This window comes from Calidris pugnax, unplaced genomic scaffold, assembly GCF_001431845.1.
Source record: "Calidris pugnax isolate Ruff unplaced genomic scaffold, ASM143184v1 scaffold211, whole genome shotgun sequence".
Lineage (NCBI taxonomy): Eukaryota > Metazoa > Chordata > Aves > Charadriiformes > Scolopacidae > Calidris > Calidris pugnax.
Window position 1 is genome coordinate 10,968,332 of NW_015091083.1, and position 10,579 is coordinate 10,978,910.

The 10,579-nt window shown below is 40.5% G+C and overlaps 1 protein-coding gene across 1 annotated transcript; it reads left to right on the top strand.

Annotated features, from left to right (window-relative positions):
- The first annotated feature begins 1,563 nt into the window (after positions 1-1,563).
- On the top strand, positions 1,564-9,772 carry LOC106897102 (two pore calcium channel protein 2-like). Its single transcript, XM_014957486.1, has 7 exons — positions 1,564-1,708; positions 3,843-3,907; positions 5,266-5,342; positions 6,006-6,183; positions 6,862-6,978; positions 8,479-8,585; positions 9,517-9,772. The coding sequence occupies exons 1-7, from the start codon at positions 1,609-1,611 to the stop codon at positions 9,668-9,670; spliced, it is 798 nt and encodes a 265-aa protein (XP_014812972.1). The 5' UTR covers positions 1,564-1,608; the 3' UTR covers positions 9,671-9,772.
- The last annotated feature ends 807 nt before the right edge of the window (positions 9,773-10,579 follow it).

The following is a 10,579-nucleotide window of genomic DNA, read 5'->3' on the forward strand; positions in this document are numbered from 1 at the left end:
GTTTATGTTTGTCTGAAGGAAAACCCCAGCTGAGATTCTCCTTCCCTCACCCTCCATTGTTGCGCACTTCCATTTCCCATTCCAGCCAGGATGAATTTTGAACAGAAGTTCAGGAATCTGTTGTATATTTCTTTTTTTCTTCCTTAAGTTATTAATTCTCTTTCCTGACAATCACAGAAGAGGAAAGGAGAAGGAAACATTTGCATTTGTTCAAATAAAAAATAATTGCAAAACTAATAAAATGTTTACATGTACTCACTGTTACTGTGGTTACCCTGAATATTTCAGGCACTGAGCGAGAGAACACTCATGTTTCTTAGCAATGGCACTTACAGCATGTGTGCAAATTGCATTTTATTTCTTACTTGCTAATGGTGAATACAGATTGTACCAGCCCACCCTCACTTTCTTTTTACCCTCCTGAAATTTTCACTGTACCTGTTCCCTCTGATGTCTCTAGTTCAACTGTTAACAACACTAACTCCAACTTTATCAGTGCTTTGCTGTTGTTGGAGAATGGGAAATAACTGTGACAAGTAGCTGCTGATGTTTGTTTTTCACTAGTGATGACTATTACTCTGAAGGCATTGTCACAGAGTTTTCCTTTTTATCTTGAGCTCCTCAAAAGGGCTGGATCTTTCCCTGACTAATTTAGAGGTCAGTGTAAAACAGGGATTTGTAGCTGAAGGCAAAAATTACCCTATTGCTAATTAAACAGTATAGGCTGGACCTACAGGCTGGAAATCCAAAGCGATGGATTGAGAGACTTTTCTGTTTATCGTTATGCTGCCAGAGCTCCCAGTATAAGGCAGAAAATATGATATAAGGCAGAAAATAGTGTATAGTTGTCAAATTATCCCAGCATCTACCCTTTTGAAATTGCAACTTTATGAAATTGACTAGAGATTGACTAGAAATTGACTAGTGTGTACAAGGGGACTATGAGGAAAGGGGGAGAGAGGCAAGAGTGAAGCATCTTTTAACTGTTGAAGTAGCTGGGATGCCTGGGTAACTAAACAAATTAAATACTTTCTGTGACTAGGGATGTAAATGAGTGCAAGCAGGAAGCAGTCATTTCAATCCTCGCTAAATAAATAGTTATCCTCAATAAATCCTAAACCCGGCCCCCGCAGCTCTCCCTGAGGCAGGGCCTGGCCTAGAGGCACCCTCAGCCGAGGACACCGAGGTTACAGCCGCCGGGAGGTAAAAAAGCTGCAATTGCTCATGAGGGATACTTTTCTCAGAATCGTCAGGACTCCTGGGGGCTGCTCTTGTGAGTTCGAGTGAAGAACCAACACTTTTTTTTACCACAGATTTAGTCACGTCTTTGACCAACCCCCGACCGCTTCCTGAGGCGGCGGGGCGGCGGACGGTGCCCCGTTCGCTGTCAAAGGGAGAAGTCTGTCGGGGGGCAGAACTCCCGGCGGCGAACCCGGCCGGGGGGGACGGGCCGGGGCCGGGGCGGGCGGCAGCTGCGGGAGGAGCCCGGTTCTCGCCCTCCCCCGGCCGCCGGTGACGTGCGGCGGGCGGTGCCGCCCCGGCCCCGTCCCATCCCGGCGGCGGCCGCAGGGAAGGAGGGGAGTGAGGGGAGCGTGGTGGTCGCTGCCGATGGAGGTGGCAGCCGGCGCTGAGGCGGAGCCGCTGTTGCCCCCGCGGAGCTGGCGAGCGGGGCGAAGGTTGTGGCGGGCCGGTGCCCGCTCTGAGGACGGTGAGTGCGGTGGGGCGGGAGGCGGCGGTGGCGTCTCCCGGGCCCGGCGCTGAGGGAGCCGGTGCCTGAGGCGGGCGGCGGCGCTCTCCCCTTTCCCTCAGAGCTTGCCCTCTCCCGGGAGCGGGGCGGGCGGGCCGGGTACTGGAGGAGGAACCCCCCGGGGCCTGCCTCGGGGGTCTGCCGGGGCTCGGCGGGGGTCTGCCGGTGCTTCGGTCCCAGCAGCTGCGGCTGAGGCGGCTCGGCGGGGCCGGCTGCGGCCGCCCTGCATGGGTTGAAGGCACCGAGCCGCTATCGCTGACCTTGGGGTGCAAACCTTGCGCTGGTGCAGCCTGAGACTTGGATTCTTTTCTTTCGTAATTTTTTATCATTTAAGGTGCTGACAGCTTTTTTTTTTTTATCTTTTTCTCCAACTCACTACATATTTGAGGTCTGACCTCTCGTTTCCCCCAGGAAAGGCTCCTGGGGGAGACTTCAGGTTCTCTATTTTCAGGGTATCGCATCACTTGCGTGAACCTTCTCTTTTTGTCGCCTGTTTGTTGGGTGTCAAAAGTGCAGGGGGGGGGTCCGAGGGAGGTCCTGCCCGCCCAGAGCGAGCAGCACTTCAGTCATCGCTTGTGACTAAGGGTCACTTGCTGTGACTAAGAAATGTCAGAGTAAATCGGGTATCCTCAGCAGCATGTGTGGAAAATGCGTCGTTTTTATTGGAAGCAACCAAAACAACTGAAATTGATGAAGTAAACATTTCTCGGTAATTTCCCTGTTTTACTTCTACGTTAATATCTTGGATGCTGCCCTTTCAAAGTAGTTGGGATTGACGCTAGGCTTGTGTTAGGTGCTCTGAGAATTTACAGCTTTTGCTGTCCTTGCTATCCTTTTAACTAACACCGTTCCTTTAAACAACTTTATTTTTGTCTCACTGGTGTGTCGTGTCTTGAAAAAGATAAGATCTTTTTATTGCGTGAGTCGAGCTCGTCTCCTGTTTGTGCTCAGCCTTTCTTGATTAATATCCAAATTGGTACAAAACTGTGTTGTTGCTTGTGCTCAGATAAACGGTGACATTTAAAAGCTGTTTGCAGTCTTTGTAGAAAATTGATGCCGCTGAATCATATGGAACGTAAAATTGTTTTGGGACTCATCAGCGGTGCTTCTGGCGTTTCTTGGAGCCTGGAGAACATTGTGCCAGCGCTGGGATTGACTCGGTCTCATTGTATCCCGTGCTGGGATTGCTGTCTCCTGGGAGGAGATGGTCTGAAGTGCTCCTCGGGCCTTTTCCCCTCTGTGGGAAGGTTACACTAGCACGTGTTTTCATGTCTTTAGCCCCTCTCAGTTTTCTCTTTTCTTCCTCATCTCCCCTCCCTTCCATTTTGGCCTTAGGTGTCTCTTGTTGGCTTAATTGCCAGTTTAGTTACTCAAAGGTCCTAATTCAAGTGAACGCAAGTGATTGCCGTTTGCTCATTATGTATATATCTTCATATGGCCTTCTTGCTAATAGGTTTTGAAATGTTGCATAGTAACTAATTTTGTGGTATTTTATTTTGCATCGTATGCTTTCACCCCTTTCTGTCTTGAGCTTCAGTCTGTTGAATATGGTGATAATAACTCAGAACAAACTAAAAAAGGACTTAATTGTGTTCTCATCTGCCTGGAGATTTCTGTTGGTTTTGGAGAGAATGAGATCAATCCAAACCTCAGTATCTTTATTAAACAAAATTAAAAATGCCTAGAATACTGGTGTCTGATTTTTCCAGCTTCACTTGACTGTACACTTTGTCAAAGAATAACCATTACAATGCATGTTCCCTTAGGACTTGTCTCTGTATAGAGATACTCCAGTCTTGTGATAGCTATTTAACTACTAATGTGATCTAACTACTTAAGATTCGCTCTTACTTTTAGCTTATCACAAAATACAGAAAGATGCATGATGTGTTTGAGGTAATTATTATTGATTTAATTTAATGCCTGGTGCTGCTGATGGAGCTGACATGGCAGGAGCTGTCTCTTTACTTTTTGTGTGTGTACATTGCACTTTATCATGAGAACTACAGTTGTGGAGCTTCTGTTAACTAATAAGCAAACTGTAGGATTTATCCAAAATATGGCAAATGAGTCTTATTTCTTTTTAACTTTACAGGTATTGGAGCTGATAATGACCTTTATATAAACCAAGCCATAGTATTTATTGAAGATGCAATACAGGTAAATATAACCTGTTTTTTAGCTATTACGCTTCCCGTGCTGGATATTCCTCATGCATTCTATTAGCTTTTAAATTTTTATGTGTTCAGGCAACCTCCACGTAGCATCGTCTTGATTTACAAAGTAAAATCAGAACTCCAAATTCCTGTGGTGTGCACGCTTCAGTTAACTTCTGCCTAGAAGAAACATGGGGTTTTCCACTCATTGAAGTAGATAGTGTCTTCTTTGGGGATTTAGACTAGATGACCTTTGAAGGTTCCTTCCAAACCAAACTGTTCTATGATTCTATTCAAGGTCGTCAAAAGAGATGCTGTTTTGTGGGGTGGTTTTTGGTTTGGGGTTTGTGGTGAGTTTGCTGGGATTTTTTTGTAGTGGTTTGTTTTGGAGGGTTTTTTTTGTCTTTTTTTTTGGTTTTTTTGAGAGTGACTGGCCTCACTGCTGAGAGAAACTATCTGAGCAAACCCTGTAATTTGCCTCTAAATCTGACTACTTGCATAGTTTTAAGAGCTGGTAGAGTTTAAGGCTAGCTTCAAACAGGAAGCTGGAATTCTTTTGCTTTAGCTGAACTTTGAAAGTTTTCATTCTGTCTTTGTCTCTCCTTTACTGGCTGTTACTGCATGTTCCCAGAACCTGTTATCTCCCAGTTATTAGTTGCAGGCAGTGGGAATGCTGGAGGGCAATTCTTGAGCTCTCTTGCTGCATTCAGCTTTTGGTTGGGAGATTTCTGGGGATCAGATATGTTTAAGATGCAGATACTCCTCAGCAGAGACAGAGGAGAAGCTGCTGACGAGGGAGGGGCTGACCAGATTTAAGCAAAAGCAGACCTGTTCTGAAGAATTGTGGGTACTTCCTTGAACTTAAAGCATGTTTTGTTTAAAGATCTAGGTTGAGATCTCTTATATTCAGAATTAAATTGTTTGAATCTTAGGGCTTTTTGGAAGAGAAAGACAAAATGGAATGAATGCTGGAAAGGTAAACTAAATGAGTGGACCGTTTTGGCGAGCAGATAGAATAGGCACTGAATTATTACTGTTGCTACAGATGCTGTTATTTTTGAAGATGATAGTGCTGTGTGACTGCCACATAGTTTGATTATCTGAGTGTGGTCTTTAGATTAGGAAAACGTCATTAAAATCTTTCCCATTGCACACATGTAGGCTATAGCTATGGTCATTTGTGACTGACGCTTCAGTAACTAATAACTTGTAAAACAATTTATTTATCTAATTGTGAAACCGAAATTGTGTGAAGGTTTGAGCTTTGTTGATTAGAATTTGATTGATTTTGGTGACTTCTCTTTGTCTTTGAGACAGACTGAATGTAATGTTTGAATTATCCTTTTTGCTTTCTGCCTTCAGTATCGCTCTATAAATCACCGTGTGGACTCCAAATCCCTGTGGCTTTATCGATGGTACTATTCAAGAACTTGTCAGTGGTAAGAACTTGGTATTCTTTTTGCTTTTTCATTTAGGAGTAAGTCTTTATTTAAAAAAAAAAAATATATATTCTTCATCTTTCTTTTGTGTTAAATAATTAGGTAGTTGTACTTTTATGAGAAGTTACTGTAGGAAGCAAGGGGATTGATTACACATGAAGATGATAGAAGTGGGATGCAACAAGATAAATTAAAGTGTGATCATGTAGATGGCTCTTTGGAACAGCCATGGGACTGTTGCATGAATAGACTGTCGGCATGATTTACAGCACTGCGTGTTAGAGTTTTCCAAGCTTCTATTTCTAAACATGTTAAATAGCAGCAAGATTGTTTGTAATGTTTGTTTCAAAAGAACACCACCTCAGGTTATTTGGTGGCCAGCAGTTACGTTATTCTAACCCAGGCAACGACATGCTAATCAAGTGCTGTGTTGCAGTCTAACCCATTTGTCTTAAATATGATCTTACAAAGCTTGGTTTACTTCTAAGAAAATTGCTTTGTTGCAAGTATTTTGTTATTATTTTGACTCATTTTGTGGGTTTGATGTTTTTTGTTTCTTTTTTTTTTTTTTTCCTGTGGGGTGGGTGGTGGTTGTTTTTTGTTGTGGTAGTGGTGGTCTTGTTTGTTTGTTTTGTTTTTTTAATTTTACCTCTATCCAAACAGGATTTTGAGCTTAACCATTACTGTAATCCTGGCTTTGGCTTTCATCGAGAAGCCTTCTTCGCTTACTCTCACATCAGATGTACGATACCGCCTTCCTGCCTGGAATCCTCCATGTGGCCTCACAGAAAGCATTGAGATGCTTTGCTTTCTTGTGTTCATGGTGGACGTATCCGTGAAGGTGAGCATTGCATTCAGCTGGTACTGAATGAAGTACTAGGTGTGTTGGGCAGCTCAGGAGGTACAGTCAGTGTGACTTTCCTCCATTTTATATTTTGAGAAACTTTACTCAAATCTTGGATTTGGATGATGAGACTGCTTTGCTGTATTAAAAGCTTACTTTCAGGAGAAATGAATGCATATTTTCTAAATTTAAAAAAAAAAATTGCTTTTTCTTAACCAAATAAATGGTTACTCCTGTCTATGTGGAAGAAGTGGAATAAATTTTGCTAAGCTAATAGCTGGTTGTACTGTTATAAAAATTGGGTTACATAATAATCAAACATATGCCAGTTCATTTAAACAAAACAAAAATACTCAGAAACTGATCTCTTCTTGGGATGCTTGTTTCTGGAAAATCTCTGTATATGCTTATTAAATGGACATATTTTTTTTTTTTGCATTCAAAGGATTCCTCTCGCATGGCCTGTGTTCACCACTCACTTTTACTGACATTTACTTAGTTCTTGCAGAAAAAGTCTCTGATCAGTGTATTTTTGTTTGGATGTCAGGGAGCTCTTTATGAGCATTGATGTAAAATTACAAATTCTTGGAAAACAATCAGTGCTGATTTATTAGGATATTGGAATTTATTAATAAAATAAGCTGGTGGTTGTTGTTTTTTTTTTTCCTTCCACAGAGTTACTTAGTCGGATGGGAAGAATTTTGGAAAAATAAGTGGCTAATGGCTTATATACTGACATTAATTGTTTCCCTTACTGATTGGATTGTATCACTGAGCTTTTTCTGCACAGAGGTAAGAACTGCTTTCTGCAGCAACGATCAGCAGCTCTAGTTTTGGTAAGTGGCAGAGGAGCAGAACCCACAAAGGGAGAGTCAGCAGGGCGTAGGTGGTATATTGGAGAGCTAAGGGAGGATAATACACTGAAACACAGCAAATGTGTGCTGTAATATAGCTTCTCAAGGGATTCTGTTTGATTTTTAATATAAGATGTGAGGTCATTAGTAAAATGAAATAAAGCTTTGTTGCTGTAGCCTGTCAACAGTCAAACAATACAGAGAAAACTCTGGTTGCGTAGTACTGATGTTGTACAGTTGGAGAATTATGTCCTTAACTTGATTTAACAGCAGAGTCTATGTAGTGATGGATAAGTAAAAAGTAATTGTGTAGTTTAACAACTGCTGTCTAAGATGAAGCTGTGTTGTGTTTAAAACAATTATGTCCTGAGAGGAGTGTCAGTTTCATGAAACTGATCTAAAAATGCCCTCCTTTATGAAATAATGCAGTTTCCTCCTGACCAGGATGTGATGTAGTATCAAAAATATTACCTTAAAATGTTGGAAGAACATGTCACTTAAGCTTATAAGCATCTAGTTGTAAGAAAAATGTGTATGTCCTTTTCATATTCAAGCCAAATAAACATAACGCAGCTGAAGGAAAGATTGTGCTTACAACATGGGGAGTATGTTTTAGAAAAAAGTGACTTTAAAATCTTCAGTTGTGAGAGTGGGTGTGTAGTTTGAGCAGGAGCCTCCCACATAAAACAGTGGTAGAAGGAGCAGTTTAACTGCTGGGATGTATGAACAAGGAAATAGTAAGGGAAAAAGTGATTTTATTTTTTTTTAATTTTTTTTTTTTTTTCTGCTATGTGTGGTCCTGAGAAGACTGGTCCAAAAATACAGGCTGCTTAAATAGCCTTCAAGTTATTTCTTATCAGTTACTTCAGGTGTCTTGAATGCAAGAATCAAACACCTTAATTGCTTTAGTGTATGTTATGGGAAATAAAGGAAATCTCCTGCTTGAGTCTTGCTAGAGGCAGAAATTGCTGAGTAATAAGCAGGCCCTTTAATAATAAAATAAATTTAAAAAGCTGAAAATTTAAATCAAGCACTTATTTTCAAAATGCGTATCTATTTTTATTAAAAGTACCTTGCTATTCTCTTCTTGAAATGGATCTTGGCAGAAAATATGCAAATGGCATCTATTGACCTGCTTGTTATGTCTACCAAGCATTAAAGTTAGATTGTTTATAATTAGTGGCCTGATGAGGCTGTTGAAATGTCAATGTGCATTTTTAAAGCAATCTCTCATTCTTTTAATGAGGCACTCATAAGTATAAAATCTTTGTGTGTTGTGTGAATTCAGTGGGACAGATTTAGCTTCTGAGAACAACCTTTATATTATACTGTTGACTTTGCTGATAGGTGTATCAGTGTTTTTTGATAAACATGTATTAAAAATACTGAGTTCCCATAATATTAATGCCACATGTATCTGATCCGTTGTTTTTTGCAGAGAGTGAGGATAAGAAGAATTCTTCGTCCTTTCTTTCTCCTTCAGAATTCTTCTATGATGAAGAAAACATTGAAAAGTATCAACAGCACATTGCCTGAAATGGCAAGGTAGGTATTAGTGTAGAAAATATAATTTCACAGCAAAAAATACCCTTAGTATTTGGTGTGTGACATCCAAGCAGCTTCCTTCCTGATGGTCTAGCTGGAGTGATTGGTGAGATCGGGTAGTAACGGATGGAGGCTGTGTTAATTTTTTGATTCCTTTTGTCTGTAAAATTTCTCTAGAATGCTCATGATCTGGCTCTGTATGTGACAGATAAGCTTTTTTGATGCCAGTTGAGTGGTGTTTTTTAATTGTGTATGTTGCATATGGCCCTTTTGTAAGGGAAGAACTGAGGCACCATCTGGGCAAAGTTCTATGCCATGTTTCTCCAAGGTGGCCTCTCAGAGGTATGTGTACTTGTCTTCCAGTCGTGAGTGCCACGCAAAAAGATACCTCTTTCTTTACATCTTCAGAGGGCTTTACTTCAGCTCTTTTATTTTTAAATGGTTTTAGCAATATATGTGTTAAATTTTACTGTCCTTAGAAATGTTGAACTGGAAACACCGCTGGTGAAATCGTAACCAGAGAGCATGATGCTTTTTGAAAGAGATCACTTCCTGTCACGTGGATCACGTATCTGCACAGCTTATAGAGCTCCCTGTCCTTGCCTGTTATTTTTTAACTGCCAAGTCCCAGGAGAATCAAAGGTGTATGCAAGCCAAAATGTTGGAGGGTATAAAAATGGTCCTAACTTTAGAAAAACAAGTGTTAGAATCTCATTGACCTCACAACTGTCTAAGATCATTCTGAGGAGTCCTGAACAAGTGTGATTCTTGTTTTGCATCAAAACTTAGATCATCTTCTGTTAATTCCACAGAGCTTCTTAAAAATACCCCTGGCTTTCTTTGTATGGCATCCTTTTGCTTTTTTAGCAAAGGATGTTAAGACTAAGGTGAAGTTGGTATTAATGCTTATGATATGTTTTCTTTCCAACAGTGTTGTTCTACTATTAGCTGTTCACCTGTCTCTCTTTACCATGTTTGCCATGCTGCTGTTTGCTCGAACAAAGGTAACCAATTATAGTCATGCTTTGGTAGATCTTGGTGGTGGTTTCTTTTTTTCTTTACTTGCATATCTGCTGCATGTCTAGTTTTATAATCAAACTGGTGAAACTTGTTTCCCCTGAAACGGTCATGTTACCTTGTCAAACTCGCTGGGATGAGTTTAAAGTCCATTTAGAGAGATTTAATGTGTGCATATTATCAATGTGTAGTGCTGTTTCTGTAAGGATGCATTAGAAGGCCCCTCAGAATAGCGTTAGAATCTCTTCATCCTTTAGTGAAGAATTTTTTTCCAGACTGTGCTTTGCATCTTAAGTGATAATGCTCCTTCCTACTTCACAACTGAAATCTTTCTCTCTTGCTGTAAGCTGTGGCATGTTATTTTATTAGTCTTGCTCTGCTCTGCAGGGCAAAGTTAGATTGTTCCATGCTAAAATGTGGTCGACATCTTTATTTGTTTATGGTCCTGCATGTTACTGGTATTGATGCCATTATCACAGGTGTGAACTTGAAAGTCTGTTTATACAAGAGGCTTCCTTATACAATTCTCCAATTTGATCCTTTGAGTTACTTTCTCTGCTTTTGTTGAAACCTATGCTGTTCTGTGTCCAAAGCTCTTAATCTTGTCATTTTTTTGTTTATACTATCACTCATTTCTTTTCTCTTTTCCTTATCTAGCTTTTTACTAAATTTAATTTCTTCTGTATTTTCTTATCTTCCAATACTGGTATCCCTGGCCATACTTTGGTAGGTTTTTTGCCTGCATTATTCCAATGTTTTGATTTCTGGTCTCTTTGTTTCTTCATTTGTTTTTTCTCTTCCTGCTTCTGAAAAGAAAATTTGAAATTCTGTGGTTTAAATCACTTTTGTGTTCCAGTGCTGTTGGTATGTTCCCTCTCTCCTAAACTTCCTGCATCTTAATAGACCATACTCAGATGTATTTTTTTTTTTTTTTGTCCTTTTTAAGGCCTTACACAAATGTGTTCCTATGAGCACAA